Source organism: Arachis ipaensis, chromosome B4 (assembly GCF_059453495.1).
Source record: "Arachis ipaensis isolate K30076 ecotype BB chromosome B4, ASM5945349v1, whole genome shotgun sequence".
Taxonomy (NCBI): domain Eukaryota; kingdom Viridiplantae; phylum Streptophyta; class Magnoliopsida; order Fabales; family Fabaceae; genus Arachis; species Arachis ipaensis.
This window is the reverse complement of record NC_142439.1, coordinates 15,797,262-15,819,391: the sequence shown is the minus strand read 5'-3', so window position 1 is coordinate 15,819,391 and position 22,130 is coordinate 15,797,262. Positions and strand designations below refer to the sequence as shown.

The 22,130-nt window shown below is 38.2% G+C and overlaps 2 protein-coding genes across 2 annotated transcripts; both read left to right on the top strand.

Annotated features, from left to right (window-relative positions):
- The first annotated feature begins 6,173 nt into the window (after positions 1 to 6,173).
- Positions 6,174 to 7,994, top strand: LOC148566764 (uncharacterized). Its single transcript, XM_088484421.1, has one exon. It carries the CDS (start codon positions 6,174 to 6,176, stop codon positions 7,992 to 7,994), a length of 1,821 nt encoding a protein of 606 aa, XP_088340547.1.
- A 12,013-nt stretch (positions 7,995 to 20,007) lies between these two features.
- Positions 20,008 to 21,878, top strand: LOC107636128 (uncharacterized). Its single transcript, XM_016339660.1, has 2 exons — positions 20,008 to 20,199; positions 21,225 to 21,878. Exons 1-2 carry the CDS (start codon positions 20,008 to 20,010, stop codon positions 21,876 to 21,878), a joined length of 846 nt encoding a protein of 281 aa, XP_016195146.1.
- The last annotated feature ends 252 nt before the right edge of the window (positions 21,879 to 22,130 follow it).

The following is a 22,130-nucleotide window of genomic DNA, read 5'->3' as shown; positions in this document are numbered from 1 at the left end:
GCAGAGTAATCCAGCCGCTACTTTACTTTTCCAATCTCTGGTCAGACGCCGCCCAGATTCTAGCCGCCGCCGCCCAGCCCTTAGCTGACGTCGTCCAACCTCTCCGCGAACTTCCGATCGAGCTGCACAAGCCCTGGACAACCTCCTTTGTGCTGCCCAACTGCCACCGGTCGTGCAGCCTCCCCCTTAGCCCACAGCCGCTCAGACCCCAGCCGCTGTCGCCCATCCTTCAGCCGACAGCGGCACACCTCTCTGCGAACGTGCGATCAACCTCTTCGCAAACGTGCGATCGCGCTGCACAAGCCTCGGACAGCCTCCTTCACGCTACCCACCGGCCGCCAGCCGTGCATCCTCCCCCGAAGCCCACTGCCGCCTAGACGCCAGCGCCGCCCATCCTTTAGCCGATAGCGTCCCCTTCCACGACAGATCCGAACAATATATATTGTCATATGCGACTGCATTTTGGTACGTTCATCACCTCTTATGTGGAGTGAAGGGAGCTTGATCATGGTTGCTGGTTATGTTCATTCATCTCCTTTTTCTTCTACTTCAATGGCCAGTTTAGGATGGTCATTTTAGTAGGTATGCGGATGGTTATTTTGATTCTTATGTGGATGATTATTTTGATTGGATTGGGTTTAGTTATATATAATTAAAATATGTTAGATGTTCAATTCATTATGTATGCGGATGGTTATTTTTATTTTTAAGTGAATAGTTATTTTTACTACGAGTGAGGGGCACCGGTGGTGGCATGTGGCAAGCCTGAAGTGGGATGATTATTGATGAAGGTGGGAGTGGCAGCCAATTAAAAAAAAAAGGGTAAATGTTTTGGTAAATTAAAATTTGGGATGATTATTTTTTTACAACAACTAAGTGAATTTTTTTATTTAGATAATTTGTGAAATATTTTTTTATTTTTACATGTATTGGACTAAATCTGCAGCCCATTATTCACATTATTTAGATTTTCTATTGTCTTTCTAGTAGAATTCTTACTGAATTACACGTTCACTCAAATAGTCAAGTATCACACAACTCTCATCACTTCACTCTTCTACTCAAGGCACATTGATCTACATCAAATTATGATTTAATTTGGTAAAACATTTTAAAAGAATATTTGTATTTTTGAAAAATACAAAATTTTTATTATTTTGTATTTGATAAATAAAAAAATAATTATTTTATTAATTTTTATAATTTTATTAATTTTTTAATTAGATACTTTTTAAATATCTTTTGTTAAAATAATATATTTGTTTCGAAATGTTTATTTTTGTGTTTGATGTAGAATAAGTTAAAAGGATCTTATAAAAAATATTTTAAATTAGTGTGTGTGTTTTTTTTCAAGTAATAACTAGTAAAGATTTAATTATAAATTTTTATATAATATAAGAATTTAATTATAAATTTTGAATTTATAAAGATCTAATTAAAAATTTATAAAATTATAAAGACTAACAATAATTAACCTATAAAAAAATCATATGCATGTGTTTATAATTTTTTGAGGTAAATACTAAATTGGTACTCGAAAGATTCTGGCGCTGACAAAATGATACTTGATATTTATTATTGACAAAATAATCCCTAAAAGATTTTAAAATTTGACAAAAGTGACCAACCGTCAATTGACTTATCTAAAGTTTAGGGGTGGCATATCAGTTAACAATTATCATAATTACAAAAGTTACTCACATTTAATTTTTATAATTTTAAAGACACCACAATTTCAATTTTTTAAAAATTCTAATCCTTTTTTTTCTCTTCTTCTTCCGCAATTTCCTCACTGCACATCCCTAACAAATTTTCTTTCTCTTTTCCTTTGTCACTCATCCCGATTTCCTTCCATTCGGGCTCTTTAGGTTTATTATCTCTATCTCTCTCTGTTGCTCCATCCTCGGCCTCTTCCGCTCGTAATTCTCTGACAAAAATTTGTCACTAAATACTCTCCATATGATCAGGATGATGCCTCTGAAATGAGAGCTTCTGGTTCTTCACTTGCTTGTTTTGGTTCTAATTTTGATTCTTTTGACTTTGGAATATTAATTATTGTTATTATTGCTGATGCGAATCTCTATCGAAATTCCAAGCAAAACCTTCTATTTGGCCAGGGATGGTGGATTTAAGGGTGGGGTTGGGGATCACGGTGAAAAAATCAGGGGTAGTTTCATCAGAGAGTTAAAGGATAAAGTTGAGATATTTGTAAAATTGTATCAACGCTCGTTCGAAGAAGTTATTAAGGTGTTGGTGTTGGTTTTGTTAAGGTGAGAAATTTGAAGAGAATATGGATTTCATATATTCTATAGTTATGAAACTTTTGAGAATTAGAGAGAGTAAGGAAATAATAACAACATAATAGGGGCAAATTTTAATTTTTGTGGAAGGGATTGATTGAGTTTGGGTGGAAGAATGAGTATGGAAGTGGGTTTTAGCCTTTTAAAGTAAATTTGAGGTGGTGGGAGTGATCAGGGTTTTTAAAAAATTGAAATTGGGGTGTTTTTAAAATTATAAAATTTAAAAGTGGATAATTTTTGTAATTATGATAATTGTTAACTGACACGTCACCCTTAAACTTTAATTCTAGGCAACTTAATTGACGATTGGTCATTTTTGTCAAATTTTAAAGTCTTTCGGAAATTATTTTGTCAATAATAAAGATCAGGTACCATTTTGTCAGCGTTAGAATCTTTCAGGTACTGATTTGTATTTACTTCTAGCTTTTTAAAACTAATTTGTACATATTAAAATTTAAAAAGTATAATATAATTTTTATATATTAATGAATATCTATATTTATTCTCATTATTTATTATATTTGTATAAATTAAAATAGGATAAAGAAAGTTTGGCAAAAATTTTAAAAATATCCCTAAGTTTTATTTTATTTTAATTTTATTCCAAAATTTTTTATTTGCATCAAATATACCTATAACAGCTAAATTTTAAAAAAAGTTAAGACCAGTCCAACAATAATGTATGATAATTATGTTTAATTTGCTTGTGTTAAAGATTGTTCTTATACAATTGTTGTTGAATTGATTCTGTTTTTTTGAAAAATTAGCCACCAAATATATATTTGATACAAATTAAAAATTTTTGGAATAAACTTAAAACAAAATAAAATTTATGAATATTTTTAAAATTTTTACTAAATTTTAAAGAACAAAAGATATAATTTACCTATTAAAATATTTTGAATTTTAGAAACAATTTAGTTAAATATAATTTAAATGAGGTAACAAATGGTGTTAATCAGCAATATAATTATGTGGATTTTGAATCCATGTACACTTAGATTATCCTTGTTTCATTTCAATTGATAATCTATAACTCTCTTCTCTCAAGGTTTGACTTAATTCCTCACTGAATAACCATGAAGACTAGTAATTGCTTTTTTTAGTTGCATTACAAATCATCTCAAATAAGTTTTAATACAAATAACTAATTATTTTACTTTTGTTTGACCCCATGAAAAGATTAGTACATTTTAGCAAATAAAAATATCCATTGTTTCTGTTAGATAAAATATTTTTTTTTATAAGAAAATTATAAAAATAAATAATTAGTTGTTTGGTAATATTCCTATATATAATATTTATATCTATTTTAAATTAAGTTAGATCATTTGATAGTTGGTTATTTATTTAAATTTTGAAATTAACAGCAAGCAAGAAGTGCGGGAACAGCTACAAGAAATTCAAATTTCCTGCAAGTGGTGTACAAAGAGTAACTGCCCATTGAGATTAGGCTAGTCTATAAATAGAGCTTTAGGAACACGTTGTAATCAGTTCAGTTCTTCTTGGAAAACACTTAGAGACCCAAAAATGCTCTCAGCCCCTTGGCATCACAGAGTAAAATTGGGAATCTTAAGTAATTCCTCTGAACTCAAACACTTGTATTTTGCTTTCTTTCAGTTTTTATTAATAAAATTTATTTACTTTTACGTCTTTTTCTCTTTTACGTTCATGTTTCTTCTTTCATCTTCTTTTTAATTTCCTGTTTGTTTTAATTTCTGCATTTTACTTTGCCTCTGGCACCTTGTATGTTTTTCTTTTTATCTTTAATTTTACTTTTGAAACTACAATTGAGACTTTGAGACACCCACAAAAGGAGTCGTTCCGCTCCTTGAATTAAGATTGTGAAACAAAACTCGAAAATTGTTGATTTATTTGTTGTTAACAATGGAACAAAAATTTGAGTAAAACAAATTGGCACGCCCGGTGGGACATTGTCAATAGATTGTAGTTTGTCAAAAGAAAAATCAAGAGTTTTGAATTTGCATGTGGTTGCGTAGTGGTAAATTCGTGCGTCCAGAGCCAAGGAAATCAGCGTCAGTTGACATGTCAAATACTTCTGCAGCATCTTCTTCTACTTCTAGTGATGAGATTAGAGGAAATGAATCCAGGAATTCTCCTGTGATTTCAAATGCAGAGCCTACCTTGATGTCAGTGAGGCATGATGGCGTTGGCCATACCCATACAGGGTTAAATGCAACTCACATAAATACCATGGGGTGGCCGCCATATGGCTTGCCACCGGGGTATGTCCCCTCCATGGTGACACAAGGATTGCCTGTGCCTCTCTACTCAACTTTTCAAAATCCTCTTTATCAAAATCCATATGGCATGTCAAATGTACCTGTTTCTGAGGTGTCAGGTTCACACGTATCACAACAAAATTTTTCACATGCTATTAATACAGGAAATAATGGTGCATCTAATTCTACTACGTCCACTGTCACTAGGGTAGAAAATTCCAGACCTGTATTTCCTGACATGTCAAGAGCAATGCCTGTTAATCAACCTAGTCAAACTGTGGGATCTTTAGCAAATATTAGGCAGCAGATGGATGAAAGCCACCATGATCTAGTAAACATGTTAACTCATCAAATGGTGACAGTTTTAAATCCTCTTCTAGAAAACACAAACACTAGAATTGAACAATTAAATAGGCAAGTCAATAGGATTGCTACTGTGGTGAATTTAGAAGAAAATGATAACTTGGGTTTAAGATTTGATAATGTCAATCAGAACGGTGGAGCAATTCCTAATTATGATGTTCATATGCCTAGACAGGGTCAAAATGCTGATGATATGTTAGAAAGACTTAGACAAAATAACTTAGGGGGGCATTATAATCTAGCAAGAAATGTTGAACAAGTTTTAAACCGTTTGGGATTTAATGTTGGTTGCTTGAATAGGCCATATTTTGTGTCTGCTTTTCCTGAGTGTGTCCAACAAGCAGAGCTCCCAAGGGGTTGGAAAATTCCAAAATCCCTTACAAAATTTTCTGGAGAAGAAAATGAATCTACAGTAGAGCATATTGCTCGATATACGGTTGAAATTGGGGAAGCAGCTTCTAATAAATATCTCAAGATGAGATACTTTCCTTCTTCTTTAACAAAAAATGCATTTACATGGTTCTCTAACTTGAGACCAAATTCTATTCATTCTTGGGCGCAGTTGGAGAGAAATTTTCATGATCAGTTTTTCCGAGGTGAATTGAAAGTTAGTCTTACGGATTTATTCTCTGTCAAACGTGCAGAAGGAGAATCCATTGATACCTATTTGGCGCGGTTTAGAAACATGAGGAATAAATATTTTACTCCGATTCCAGAATCTGAAGTTGTCAAAATGGCCACTAATGGGCTAGAATTCGGAGTTAGGAAGAAACTTGTTAATCAACATACTTTAGATCTTTCCCAATTAGCTGAGAGAGTAAGACAGATAGAACAAATTAAGAAAGAAAAAGAAAATTTTAAAAGGGGTTCAAAAAAGGTTGCATATGTTGATTGTTTTTCCGATAGTAGTGATTCAGATGAAAAAGAGATTTATATTGCTGAATTACGTGGGGGTCCTCCTTATGTATGCAAATCTTTGAAGCCTGTTAAAGGAAAGGAAAAAGTTTCTTCTTATTCTAAAGTTGAAAATAAGACTTATTCTTTTGATATTTCTAAGGCAGATCAAATATTTGAAGTTTTATTAAAAGATAAGCAGCTTATTTTACCGGAAGGAAAAAAAATGCCTACAACTGATGAAATAAAAAATAAGAAATTTTGTAAGTTTCATCAAGTATTTTCTCATACCACTAACAATTGCGTCCGTTTCAGGGATTTGATACAAAAAGCAATTGAGGAGGGAAGACTGAAGTTTGAAGATAAAACTACTATGAAGGTGGACACTGAACCATTTGCTGCTGACTCAAATTATGTTGAGCCATTCGATTTGTCAATCAACATGGTAGAAGTTGATGCCACGATGGTTAGTGCTAAAAATGAAAATAAAGACCTGAGAGTCTTTAAACAAGATAAGAAACCAGTTTATCCGCGTCCTGGTGAGGATTTGTTAGATTTTTTGTTAAGAATTAAAGAATCTGACAGCACCATTGCCATGTGCCCAAAGTGCAATGCTGTTTTTGACAAGGAAGCTGCAAAAGAGTTTGAAAAGTACAAAGTTGAAGAGAAAGAAAAGGCTGAGTTGAGAAAGAAGATTGCTGAAAAAGAAAATAAAACTAACGAGCTAAAGCGGAAGATAGCCGAGGGAAAACAAAAGTTGGGCGGTCAAACTCCTTTGAACAAGTGCGTCAACAACACTGGAGTACAACCTGTCAACCAGAAGATGAAGACTGTGGTCATGATTGATGGAAGACCTGATGGATTTTCTCAAAAGACAAGAGTTCCTCCCACCAAAATCTCAAACAATAAATGGGTCCAGAATGTGAGAAATGTGCAGAATCAACCTACTGCTTTTGCAAGAGGAAAAAACAAATGGGTGAAGTCTAGACCTTTTAAGCTTAGGTACTATGAGTCTCAATTATGGAACATGAATCATGCACAAGACGGAGGTAGTACATATATTCCAAAAAATGTGCCTGTTCCCTCAAAGCCAATTTATTCTTGTTATAATCCTAACATGCAGCAGGTTCCTAATTATTCTCCTTGGTCAAATTGTCAAAATATTCCAAAATATTCTCCTTTTACAATTTTTGAGCAGAAAGAGAATATGCCTGAGTATGTTCATTTGAATCCATACAAGGGACACGGAGTAGATTTTCCTCCTTTGCCAACCATGGCCAAGTCTGTAGAAACAGGCAATTCTTCTAATCACCCTAAGTGCGATAAAAATGTCAAGAAGGATTTTGCTGGGAAAAGGGTGATGGTTGAAAACAAGGGAGAAAATGATGAAGATTTAATTACTGATAATTTTGACACTGGTTTTGATGACAGCTTAGAAGCAATATTTGGTGTTAAGCAACCTATAGTTGTGGTGTCAATACTGCCTGAGGAGTATAGTCAAGTCCAGGAAGTAGAGTCATTAGAAGATGATTGTTATGATGTCTTTCCTGGAAGCGAATGCTTATTGCTAGACAACAACATGTGTGGTGGAGGATTATTTGAGAAGCCTACTGAAAATGATAAGGAACACTTGCGTCCACTGCATATCAAGGCTCGTGTCGATGGAAGGATAGTCAATAAGATTTTGGTTGACGGGGGAGCTGCTGCCAATCTAATGCCTGAAAGAATGATGGGAAGGTTTGGAAAAACTGAAAATGATCTGATTAAAAGTAGCATTGGGGTAACAGATTTTAATGGAAGGACTTCTTCTGTTAGAGGTGTGGTTCCGCTGTCAATTGAGGTTGGTTCTGTCAATAGGCCAACTCTATTTGTGGTTGTTCCTTCTAAGGCTGGTTTTAACTTGCTTTTGGGACGTGATTGGAATCATGGAATGGGTGCTATTCCATCCACTCTACATCAAAAGTTGATTTTCTGGAACGAAGATGGAGGAGTGGAAGAAGTTTCTGCTGATAATAGTACATGTTACTATGATGAGATGCATGTGGAGTTCAGGATGTATAACCTTGGAGTCAAGCCACTGACAGTTGACACCAAGGCATTTAATCTTGAAAGTATTGAGATGTGCAAAATAGATATGAATGGTTTTATTTTGGTCCCAAAGGCCGGGGCGGATACGGCCTCAAGAGAAACTTAGATGATGAGTTCGACGAGCCAACTGGCTCGGCTGTCAGCCTATATGGCAGACAGAGAAGGGTGCATTGACAATGTACCTTATGATTGTATATATGATGATGGTCCTTTAGGTTTTGAAAAAAAAAATAACACTGACACTGTAAAAAAGGTTGAAGTGCAGGATCCTTTGGAGGAAGTAGATATTGGTAACGGTGACTATCCTAGACCAACATATGTGAGCAAGATGCTATCTGATGATTTCAAAAAAGAAATAGTGGAGATTTTGAAGGAATATTGCAACTGTTTTGCATGGGATTATGCAGAGATGCCAGGTTTGAGTCGTGAATTAGTAGAACATCAATTGCCATTGAAAGCCAATGTTAAACCTTTCAAGTAGCCACCAAGGAGATTTGCTCCTGAAGTCGTGCAGAAGATTAAAAAAGAGATTGAAAGACTTCTTAAGGCTAAGTTTATAAGAACAGTAAGGTATGTCAACTGGATTTCTAATATTGTTCCTGTCATGAAAAAAGAATGGAAAATTAAGGGTTTGCATTGATTTCAGAGATTTAAATTCTGCAACACCAAAAGATGAATATCCAATGTCTATAGCTGATATGTTGATAGATTCTACTGCTGGTCATGAAATGTTAAGTTTTATGGATGGATGTTCAGGTTATAATCAAATATACATAGTTGAGGAAGATGTGTCAAAAACTGCACTTAGGTGTCCAGGTGCTTGAGGAACTTTTGAATAGGTTTTGATGCCATTTGGGCTCAAAAATGCTGGTGCAACTTATCAAAGAGCGATGAATAAAATTTTTCATGACTTTATTGGAAATTTTATGGAAATTTATGTTGACGATGTGGTTGTTAAATCAAATGCTAAAAAGAGCATTTGAAAAATTTAAAAAAAAAAAAAGCATTTGAAAGGATGAAAAAGCATAAATTAAAAATGAATCCCTTAAAATGTGCTTTTGGTTTGAGTGCAGGAAATTTTCTTGGTTTCTTGGTGCAGAAAAAAGAGATTGAAATGGAAAAAAAAATAAACTCTCATTGACATTTGGGTATGTACTTCATAAATACAAAAAGCCTAATTGACTTAGAAATTCTGTTGAGTCTATTAGCTCTTGGAGTCAAAATTATTAGAATGTTAGTGTGGAGATTTTATAGGATTTAGAAATTTTATCAAATTTAATTGACACCTAGAGTTTAACATATGAAAGGAACGACTTCACGAAGTTAGATTCTGTTACTTCTGAAGTTAGGAAAATTGTGTCAATTAAAACAATGAAAGTGTGTGTCAAAAAACTCTTAATTGAAATATTAAAGGTCAAAACAAAGGTCAATTGATACATATTTAATGTGCCGAAATTAGAACAGATATCATTTGACATACTTAAAAATTTCATATAAAAGAATAGACCCCGTTGACAGTTCAATTATTAATGTAAAAATTTTATAGACTTAGAAATTCTGTTAAGTCTATTACCAGTAGGTATTTAATCTGTCAAGCGGATGTGTCTAAAATGTCAATTGACTTTCAATGTCAAAAATAAGAAAAATGTCAATAAACAACTAAGTTTTCTCACTTTCAATTATTGCATATCTTCAAGTGAGAAATCTTGGGGGGCATCTTGTTAGACAAAATATTTTTTTTATAAGAAAATTATAAAAATAAATAATTAGTTGTTTGGTAATATTCCTATATATAATATTTATATCTATTTTAAATTAAGTTAGATCATTTGATAGTTGGTTATTTATTTAAATTTTGAAATTAACAGCAAGCAAGAAGTGCGGGAACAGCTACAAGAAATTCAAATTTCCTGCAAGTGGTGTACAAAGAGTAACTGCCCATTGAGATTAGGCTAGTCTATAAATAGAGCTTTAGGAACACGTTGTAATCAGTTCAGTTCTTCTTGGAAAACACTTAGAGACCCAAAAACGCTCTCAGCCCCTTGGCATCACAGAGTAAAATTGGGAATCTTAAGTAATTCCTCTGAACTCAAACACTTGTATTTTGCTTTCTTTCAGTTTTTATTAATAAAATTTATTTACTTTTACGTCTTTTTCTCTTTTACGTTCATGTTTCTTCTTTCATCTTCTTTTTAATTTCCTGTTTGTTTTAATTTCTGCATTTTACTTTGCCTCTGGCACCTTGTATGTTTTTCTTTTTATCTTTAATTTTACTTTTGAAACTACAATTGAGACTTTGAGACACCCACAAAAGGAGTCGTTTCCGCTCCTTGAATTAAGATTGTGAAACAAAACTCGAAAATTGTTGATTTATTTGTTGTTAACAATGGAACAAAAATTTGAGTAAAACAGTTTCAAATAATTTTTAGGGTAAAAAACGTTAATGTGCCAAGGGGGTTGGAAATTACCTAAATCAGCCAAATGAGTTTTTCATACATCAATCTACCAAATGACAAACATATGTAATTCGAATCAATAAGATTCGAATTTGATTTAGACGTAGTTCGAATTGATATCATTCGAATTATGAGGAAGTAACGTGGCCAAGTAATTCAAATCAATATGTAACGATTTAATCAAGCCTAGTTCGAATTGACTCAATTCGAATTACTACCAGCACCTGAATAAAGAGTTCAAATCTACTTGATTCGAATTAGCAAAGGTTGCTAAGTAAACATAATTCGAATTGATATGATTCGAATTATGTATATATAGTGCGAATGAAGTTGATTCGAATTACTATGAAGGAGAGCTCTATATATATGATGTGTACGTGAGTTGCTCATAATAGAGGGGTCAGATGGCTAGTGAGGATAGTTTTCTAGTATTGGTTCACCACAGAGGATCGATTAAGAGAAAAACTCGATCCGGTGTGAAGTTCACCGATAAGGATCCTCTCTGTATTATCGTGAGGCCTAGCACGAGCTATGATGACCTTGTTAGCTCTATACTGCTAAAGCTTGGTCTGGATGGTCTGAAAAGGGTTAAGAAGTTTTTCTATCGCATTCCAACGACAGTGCTCCAAGATACCGTGAAGTATGACTGTTTCACGATTGGGAGTAATGAGGACCTGCAGGTCATGTATCACTGTCGCCAGCAGTTTTCCGAGGTTAGGACACCAGAGCTGTTGGCAAAGTTGGTTGATGTGGTATCCAGCTCCGGGGGTTCAAACCGGAATACTCACACTTTAGCTATGGTGGCCGGTTCTAGTTCGAGACCTGCCGTTGCTTCTTCATCTGTCCCTGCGTACGAGCCACCGACCCAGTCTGTCGCCTCCCCTTCATTCGCTGTTGACCTTAGGGGCAATGTTGGAGACGAGGTTGGTACAGGGGAACATCTTCCGACCTCATTACATTGTGCTACACCGGCGGGTGTTGGAGACGGATTGTGTGATGATCCAGATAACGATGATGTTGAGCCGGATCTGATTGCCGATGACAGTGGTGACGACCTCGGAGCGAGTGACCCGAGAGGGGCCGCAGGTGGATTTAGTTCTGGCACACAACAGTACCCACCCCATTTTTCATCATTGGACCTGGATGCCATGAGGGATGATGGGCTTCCTGGGCAACAAGCTGGCTTTGGCGCTAGAGATGCAGACGGGTCTGCTGGTATGACAGAGTTCCAGGTTGGTCAGCAGTTCCAGGATAAAGATGAGGTCCTGTTGAGTGTGAAGACTTACAGCATCCGCCGAGGGATACAGTACAAGGTAATTGAGTCTGACTATCGTCGGTATGTGGGAAAGTGTTATGAGTTTGGGAATGGGTGCACATGGTTGATTCGGTTGAGTCTCCGGCAGCGCAAGGGCATCTGGGAAGTGAAACGGTACAACGGACCGCATACGTGTCTCACCACCTCTATCTCCAGCGACCATAGGAGATTGGATTATCATGTCATATCGACATTCATTATGCCAATGGTGAGGGCTGATGCATCCGTCAACATCAAGGTGCTCCAAAATGCCACGGCTGCCTACTTTGGATTCAGGCCGACGTACAGGAGGGTGTGGATGGCGAAGCAGAAGGCTGTTGCTGTCATATATGATGACTGGGATGAGTTGTACAACGAGCTCCCTAGGTGGGTGTTAGGAGTCCAGTTAACCATGCCTGGTTCAGTTGCAGTCCTTCAGACATGCCCTGTTCGAGTTGGGGGACAGCTCGATGAGTCTCAAGCTTATTTTCACAGGCTGTTCTGGACGTTCCCACCTTGTATTGAGGCATTCCGTCATTGTAAGCCGTTGGTGAGTATTGACGGCACCCATCTATATGGCAAGTATGGTGGAACGTTGCTTGTCGCAATTGCACAGGATGGGAACTCCAACATACTGCCCGTGGCATTTGCACTTGTCGAGGGTGAGAATGCTGAGTCGTGGTCATTCTTTCTCTCTCACCTCCGTCAGCACGTGACACCACAGCCGGGTCTTCTAGTCATTTCGGACAGGCATAACGGCATCAAGGCCGCCCTTGAGTCTCCTGACGGGGGATGGCTACCTCCGGCTGCATACCGTGCATTCTGCATTCGACACATAGCAGCTAATTTCGCCCTCACATTCAAGGGCAAAGATGCTCGTAGGCTTCTTGTGAACGCCGCATATGCGAAGACCAAAGTGGAGTTCGATTACTGGTTTAACATTCTGCGCTCTGAGAACCCGGCGATGTGTGACTGGGCGAACAGGATTGAGTATTCGTTGTGGACACAGTATTCTGACGAGGGGTGCAGATTCGGGCACATGACGACCAATATCTCTGAGTGTGTGAATTCAATCCTGAAGGGTGTCAGGAACCTCCCTGTGTGCTTGCTGGTGAAGGCCACATACTGCAGGTTGGCTAAACTATTCGTCCGCAAGGGGAGGGAGGCACAGGCGCAGCTGGGCACCGGACAACAATTCAGTCAATACCTGGTAAAGTGTATCGAGGCAAATCTAAAAACGGCTAGGTGCTTCACGATGACTGTATACGACAGAGATAACTCGGAGTACACCGTGGCAGAGACGACTCCGACTGGTTCCTTCTCACTAGGGAGCTACAGGTTCTCAGACTTGTGATTGTGGATACTTCCAGGTACTTCATTTCCCATGTCCGCACGCATTGGCATACTGTGCCTACTCACGTCTTACTTGGCAGCCATACGTCCACCCGGTGTATCGTCTTAATTCTGTTTTCAGTGTATATCAGATGGGATTCACTCCTCCCATTCCGGAGGGATTCTGGCCACCTTATGACGGGCCGACCATTATACCGGACCCGAGTCTGAGGCGTGCGAGGGAGGGTCGTCCGCGGTCCACTCGAATACGGACCAATATGGATGAGGCAGATCCGAACCGGCCCAAGAGATGTGGCCTCTGTAGGCAACCCGGACACACTCGGAGGAGTTGCCCACAGGCCGGAGGACCCAGCCATGCAGGGTGAAATAAATGGTGATGTCTGGTTTTATGTTCTGCTGCATTATTAGGTTTATGTTCTGCTGCATTATTAATTCGATGTTCTGTACCCTTTTTTTTTTTTGAAAAAACAATGTACTAGGTTAGCTACCTAGTCGGTTTTCAGTGCTGAAAAATCCGTCTCGTATAAGATATGTATGTCAAATGTGTTACTAATATTGGAAATAAGTTACATAAGGAGAATACACTATTTATCACCGTCACTGAGACACAATAACGCAAAATCGAAAGTCACTGCCGCATGATCTGATGAACTAACGATATAAAATAAAACACTAATAACAAAAATATATAACATCTCAACAACAAAGATAACAAAATAAAATACAACATTGATGGCGGATGTATATAATGTACAACAAAGATAACAACATAAAATTCAACTCGGATGACGGGGATATATAACATACAACAAAGATCACGATTTTGCACATATCACATAGCAGAAATCATCTAAATAGGTGCGACCCTGTCCCACAACGAGGTGGGACCTGTGTCCTATGACCTCTCCGGATAAGGGCCTCTTCATCCTCGATCTCGTCCTCCTCGTCCTCGGGGGTGGCTGTGCAGGAACCCTAGACTGGACATGTAGTGGTCGGGAGGAGGATGGTCCGGCGACTGAATGTGACGGAGCAATACGTGCTGATGCTGGGGTCCCACCCAAGGCGAAAGGCTGAAAAGGGCCCACCGAGGGAGGCTCATTCAGATCGACATCTAGCGCTCCCTGTGTCCCCGTCGTCTGCCCCCGTCGACGGGCTACCTCATCCTCCTGCAACATGGTGGTGATCTCATCCAGGAAATGTGATCCACCAAAATCCGCGTCAATCCCATTACCAGCAAGAAACTCTGAAAACGTCGATCCCGGAATCACCCATGGCGTATTCTCCTGAGGTGTCTGGTCGTCAGCGGGAACACCAACGAAGTAATCTCCGAGCATCCCCTCTCCAAGCCCAGTGTCAGCATGGGTCGATGGATCTCCCATATCGGATCCATAACACTCTCCACCCTGTCCACCATGAGGGGGCCTAACATCCCCCCTGGAGCTCCTCCTCCACCTGCATGATCACCACGAGCAGGGCTATCCTGCCTACGAGCAGCCCCTCTCCTCCTGCCTCGACCCCCTCATCGTCGACCACCGCCCCTACCGGCCTCATCGCCCTCCTCCATAGCCTGGTCCAGCCATCTCCAATCACGCTGGCTACGACGTGTCCCGACTCGAGCTCTCCTCTCAACCCGGCGCCTGTCAGGAACGTCGTCAACTCGGTCCATATCTGGAACTCGGCTGGCACCCCTCTGCGTCGCCTCAACCGAAATAGGAATACCTCAACCGTCCTTCGATATCAAGAAGTCGATATTCAGGGCGGGATGTGGGGGAGGCTGTACGCCGCCGAACTGCGATAAGACTCTATCAACCTGATGCCACTCAACCACCACAAAATATATCAGGGATGTCACACACCGCCATAACATCGTATGCCGAGGCTCCAACACCTCCGGATGGACAACCTGGAGGACGTCGGGTGTGCTGTAGGGCATCCATATGAATTGAAAAAAGCAAATCAAATCCATTTGACAAATTCATTAAACCATATAAAGCGAAAGAAGTCGATACTACACATATGAGCTTAGTTTACTTACATCCCGAGCCTGTAACAAGTCGATCCTCAGCCGAGCCATCTGCACCCAAGGTCCCTTCTCGCTAATCCCAGGATTGTATCCTGACCACCTGAATGGGAAATTAAACATAGTATTGCATTCATGAATGATTCTAAAAGGTATAAATTTGCATGCGGAATTGAAAAAACATAAAATAAGGATAAATAGTACAGTAAGATAGTGGTACCTCGAGGCAAGGGGCCAGCTAAACGCATCATACCCAACAGGCCTAAAACCAGAAAACCGCCAGAAGATCCAAGACTGAAGTAACTGTAATGGCCCAGCTAACTTCACGACATGTCGGTTGGCCACTCGGCACATGCACCGATACAACCATGCTAGTGCCGCCGACCCCCAGCTATAGCCACCCATCTCCTCAAGCCGAGCCACAAACGGTAACCATCTGATGTGTATACGATTGCCGGACTTGTCGGCAAACAGCTGGGTGCCCAACAACATCATGATGTACGCACGGGCAAAGCGCCTGACTGTCTCCTCATCTGCCCCCACGGGGCACTCTCCAAAGGTCTCCTGGAACCAGGTGCAGTTCACTGCAAACTTCTGTATCTGGTTCGCGGGAGGTAACACACCGAGCAACTCATGGAACCACTGCCAAGCTGGCCTGCCACCCTCTATGTATACGTGGAAGTCTGTCAGGCAACCACTGACGTAACGTCCATCTACCGGCAAGCCCAACTGATACGCGACGTCCTGAAGTGTGATGGTGCATTCTCCGAACGGCATGTGGAACGTGTGCGTCTCCAGACGCCACCGCTCCACGAAGGCACTCACAAGGGGCTCGTCTAGTCTGAACCATCTATCGTTCAGTCTCGCAAGATGGTATAGTCCGGCCATCTGCAAGTACGGAACGTACCTCTCATCAAGTCGCATCCCCTGTTGCCGCCGCATGCTCGATATGCAACGCTGGGGCTGCGCATTAAATGAACCGCATAATTAGAACGACTGAAAATACGCTAACATAGACCGCAACGAAAATTGCAAACAAAATACGCTAACGTATACCGCATCTAAATTCAACATGCAAATGTAAATTCTACTGAACCGCTAGCAAAACCGCAATCAAAACCGCACACTCAAACCAGATCCAAAATATTAGAAAAATAAACCACATGCAAATCCACCTAATAAAACTACGGGCAAAACCACTCTTTAAACCACTCATTAAACCACGGGCAAATCCACTTACAAAAACCACGGGCAAATCCACTTACATAAACCACATGCACTACAACAAACCAATACCACTGACATAAACCACCAATAAAACCGCCTTTAAAACCACTATCATAAACCACTTTAAATACCGATTTACAAAACCACTAACATATACAAATATAATAAACCACCATCGTAAACCGCTAACCTCGTCGTTGATCACCCCGGCTATATGAGCGACTCCATCCAGTCGATACAGCCTTCTCGGATCGTCCCCCATCGCCTAAGTTTGCCGCTACAGACTTTCTCGGGCCGGCTTTGGGTCGCTTTCTCTGGGATTTTGTGGGGTCTCAGTTTGGAAAACTGATTCGAATGAACTAGCTTCGAACTCCTTTTATAGGAAACTCAGTTGTAATTCGAATCAATAAGGTTCGAATTACCTATTGGGACGAAATGTGTGTAATTCGAATCGATACATTTCGAATTGCTTTGAATTGCAACCTGAGAGTAAATCGAATCAACTCGATTCGAACTCCCCTAATCCACGTCCTCTATGTAGTTCGAATTGATATAATTCGAACCTTGCATGCCTAATTCGAATCTTATTGATTCGAACTACGTGGGAAGAGTCCTTGGGTGTAATTCGAATTGTATCAATTCGAATTATGTGCAAAGCTAATTCGAATTCTATTGATTCGAATTATATAAAATTGTGTTCTGGTTGATTAATGTATCAAAATTTCATTTGGCGAATTACGGTAAATAAAAGCTCCCCTTGACTCATTTGAATTTTTTACCCTAATTTTTATTTTTATTTTTTTATTTTTTTTTGTTCAGAATTTATCCTAAATATTTAATAGCGTATCGTCTGACATAAATGTCAAGTGAAGGGTTATTAAACTTTTATATATATATATATATATATATATATATATATATATATATATATATATATAAATAGAATACTTATAAATTGTTTACAAAACTTCTATAAAGACCATAATAAAATACATATATATCCTGAAATATTTAGGATAGAAAATTTTAAACTCAAGTATTACGTGATCAAATTTTTCATAATCTTTAGGCATAGTTTCTAAAATAGGTGGCTAAGAAAATTAAGTTCGACACATTTAAAATTTGTACTCCTCATCATGAAGAAATAAATATTAACAAAAGAATTTTTTCAAATAAAAGTAATATAGCTTGGAAAAATCAATAAACCAAAAATTAATTTTTGTTATAATATTCTATTACTAATACATGATAATATGTATATTTTTTTAGATATTCTTAACAAAGTACCGATCTAAGGTGATTAAGAAAATTAAGTCCACATACACCATTTGAAATTTATATTCCTCATCATAGAAAACAAATATCAACAGAGATTTTTTTTTCAAATAAAAAAAAAATGAGTAAATAATTATTTTTAATTATAAAAGATTTAAACACTAATAAATCTATTCACAAACAGACAAAATTAATATTGTATCTGTAAAAAATAAATTTTTGCTGACAAAATTATCCACGTCTTAAAATATTATTCAAAATTTTTAAATTATACTTCTTCTTGATCTTTTTATTTTTTTTCTCTCTCTTTCATTTTTTTTGGTCTTTTCCAAACTGAGGTTGTACTACTCTTAGATAGATAACTAAGTATGCAATGAAAATTACTATTCTAAAATCATAGTTACTATGACTACGAAACTAAAAAAGATAAAGAAAAAAAAAGTGACAAGAAGAATTCTAATATTTAAAGGCTATACAAAATGTAGAGAACTACAAAGATATATTGTACGAAGAATAAAAAAAATTTAAATAACTTACAACAACACAGATTTTATATGATGGGTCTCACAACAAAGACAACTATAAATAAAATCTGAAATGAGAGCACGAGAGAGAGAGATTGAAAAGGGTGAGAAAACACAGGGTGAGATAGGGTTAGGCAATCACAGGGGCGGAGCTACATTATAGCAAAGGGGGGCAATGCCCCCTAATTTTAATTTTTTACATGTAAATTATATGTAAATTTCAATTTAATCTTCTTTAAAATTTTATTTTAGTCTTATTTCATTATATAAATATTTTTGGCCCCCTCTAATCTTTCATCTAGCTCCGCCTCTGGACAATCACATCACGTAAAAGATTCAAGAATTTGGAATCAGAAAGAGTACCAACGTTTGAAAAGTGAATCATTCACAATTTTTGTGGATAATTTATTGGAAGATACTTCAAAGAAAGAATTGTTTAACTTGTTCATGTGGACAGGGCAGATAAATAACATATATCTGTCACATAATGAGAGGAATGGAATGATCCATTTATTTGCTTTCATAAGGTATATTACGAAATGAGGGGAATTGAAAGCCATACAAGAGATGAATCGGATGTGATTATGGGGCAAAGAGATTTTTGTGGAAAAAACTAAGTATAGGAGGAAGGTTGATGTTAAGGCGAAGATAGTAAAGGAGGATGCTGATAATAATAGGTATATAGAGAAGGGTTTAATTGGCATTGAAAACAACCATATGATCGAGGTGGGTGGCTTGAAAATATTAAAAAAGGCGAGAGAAATATGGTATAGCTTGCAGCCAGAGTTGGATGTTGGAGTAGGTACTAGTGATACCATAGTAGAAGATAGGTTTGTCTTGGAACATGATTACAGTAAAGATGTTGTAGCATCGGTGAAACTGTTGAAGCTGAGTTGGGACATGGCAGCAGAGATGACACAGGTGGCACGAGAGGAAGAGCATGATAAGGGTAGGAAGGTCATTACCATTGAAGAATTCGATGAATGGCATAAGGAGATTTCGAAAAATTTGAAAAAAGAAACGGTTGTTCCTACAAGAAGAACGGAAGTTATGATGTGTACGGATCTTATGGATCTTTTTCATTTGGAAAGGAAGTTGTCCCTGGAAATATGGTAAATTGGAATTGTGGGGGGATAAGGTGTGGGAAAGCCGATTTGGTTAATTTAAACTTTAATATGGGTTGGTTAAAAAAAATTGGTCCAATTTAATAGTTCAACACAATGAAAGAAATAGGGATCATGTGGGCCAAAACCAAAGAAACCCAACTAATGAGACTAAGCTTGGTTCATGGGTGATTTGGGTAAACATACCCATAAGTGAAATAGAGGCGCTAGATGCGGATAAGGAGGTTTAGCCGCTTGTTGACGGGATTGGGAATGGCATTGCTTGCACTGATGTTGATGCTAATGTGATGTGCGACGGTGACTTCATTGTTATGCGCATTCACAAGGCTTTGTTGGCAGTTGTAGCGGGTAATGGTGAAGGGGATAGTGTGAACTTGAGGGTGAGGAGGGTGGAAGATTCTGGGCTCCACGAAGATGCTAAGGGACTTGTGAATCACAGCCATGGCGTGGAGCATAATGGAGGAGTAGTCAGGCAGAACACAATTTGGAAGGTGGTCAGCGGCGGTGGAAGAGATGATGTTCAGGCAGTGGTAGCTGGCATGGGGATGAGTGATGACTGAGACACTAATAGAGCCACCAATGAACCGAACTATGCTAGAAAAGGTGCTGTTGGCGATGGGGGGCAACAGCCGAGTCAGGCGGCAGGGACACTACAATAACAAAAGCACATGGTTTAGGGGTGAGGGCAATTTGTTGAGAGGAGATGAAGAATATGGCTAATGGGCCTGGTGTTGATGACGCCAATAAGGTGAGGCAGGGGAAAGCATAACTAAGAATGAGCTACAGAGTTTGATTGAAACATATGCCTTATCAAACGGGAGCGTGAAAAAGAACACTGAAACAAGCATGGCAAGGGATGATAAAGCGGAAGGATCAGATTATAGGGTTAAAAATACTTTGATAGAGGGAAATTACTGTGACAAGGAAGGGGCTGTCAAGAACTTGGAGAATTCTGGAGATTTGGAAAAGGACGTAGTCAGTTATCAGAACCACATAAAGTCAACAGGAAGTAGGGATGAAGACTTGATTGAAAAGAGAGTAGCTTGAGCCTTGGCAGTGGAATCAGGAGTTGTCCTATATGATGAGGAAGAAGACATTATGGCTACTCTTCAAGCATAGAATGAAGTGATCGCATAGAAACAACGACAAGCAAACCAAAAGGAGAAAACACGAAAGAGTCGGCCTAAAAATTAGAATAATGTGTGTAATAAAGTGCTTAAATGATTTATAATTTTTGGAATGCAAGGGGTTTAGGGGGTGTTAGAAAGTTGGGTATGGTAAAAAACTTTAAGAGTAGAAATAATGTGAACATGTTAGGTTTGGTAGAGACAAAGAAGAAGGTGGTTACTAAGTTTGATGTAGTGCAAATTTGGGAAAATAATGTGGTGGATTGGAAATTCGTAGGATCGGACGATGCTTCTGGAGGTCTATTATTAATGTGGGACAAAATGATGTTTAGGTTGAGTAATTGTTATAAAGGGGAGATATGGTTGTGTGTGGAAGGAGTGTTGATGATCAATAATTTCCATTGTGCCTTTTGCTTGGTATATGGTGCGCATAACAGAGAGCAGAAATTGACTGTGTAGGAAGAATTGGGTTTTACTTATGGGGTATGTCATGTCCCAATTTGGTACATGGGTGATTTTAATGAGATTGTGCAAGTGGAAGAAAGGAAAGAAGCTAGTACCTTAACAGCATCAGCAAAAGATTTTAGAAACTAGATTCAAGATATGGAGCTGGTGGATTTAGAATTGAATGATCGCAAGTTTATATGGTTCAAAGGCCATTTGTGCAGTCACATTGATAGAGTTTTGGTTAGTGTGGAATGGGTTGAACAGTTTTCTGAGATACAACTTAAAGGTGGGCCAAGAGGCTTATCTGATCATTGTCCTTTGATAGTGGAGGACAGTAGAATATGAGGGGGACCGAGGCCATTTTGTAGTTTAGATTCTTGGTTCACACATGACGATTTTCTCAGAATGGTGAAGGAGGAATAGAGGGGTCTAAGAGAGATTCAATTTACTGATAAGTTGAAGGCTTTGACGCTGTTGTTGAGTAGATAGAATAAGGAGAAATTTGGGGATATTGACTTGAGAATAAACAAGTTGGAGGATGAAATCAGAAAGTTAGATGATATGGCTAGTGAGGGAGTTTATGATGGGATTATAGAGGCGAGAATGAGGGCCCTAGTTAGCTTCTATAAGAAATGGTATGTCAAAAAGGAAATACATTGGAAGCAAATGTCAATGTCTCGACATGCTAAGCACATGGATAAGAACATTAGATATTTTCATAACTTAGCCTCAGTAAGAAGGATGAATAATCAGATTGATGCTTTAGTGATAAATGGAAGATTGGTGAGGAATCAAGCCAAAATTAAGATTGTTATAATAGATTTTTACAAGAACTTGTATCATCAGGAAGCGTCACCTCTGATAGGTTTTCAGGATGGACTAGTTAATAAGATACAGGAAGAAGAGGTTACAGAATTAGAAAGGATGCTTTTGGTTGAAGAAATTAAGGATTTAGTTTGGGAGTGTGAGTCGTCTAAGGCTTCTGACTATGATGATTACAATATGAACTTTTGTTGGGGGGACATTGATTCTGAGTTCACTAGAGCTGTCATGTATTTCTTTCTGTCAGCTAAGCTGCCAATAGATTCTAATGTTACATGGGTGACGGCTGGCTCCAAAGTTTGTGAGAGCGAAGAATATTGAGATCTTAGGCTGATTAGCATGGTAGGATGTGTGTACAAGTGATAAACCCCATTTGGAGGGTTTATCTTGTGTTGAATTTAGAGGATTTTATCGCCTTCTCCCACATTTATCCAATGAAATAGCATGGTTTTGTAACGTCTCCTTTAATTGTGCTTAAGAGTGAAAACATGCTTTTTAGGTCTTAAAATAGCTAAACTTAATTTACCTTTGATTCCATTAGATGCCTTGATATGTTTGTTAAGTGATTTCAGA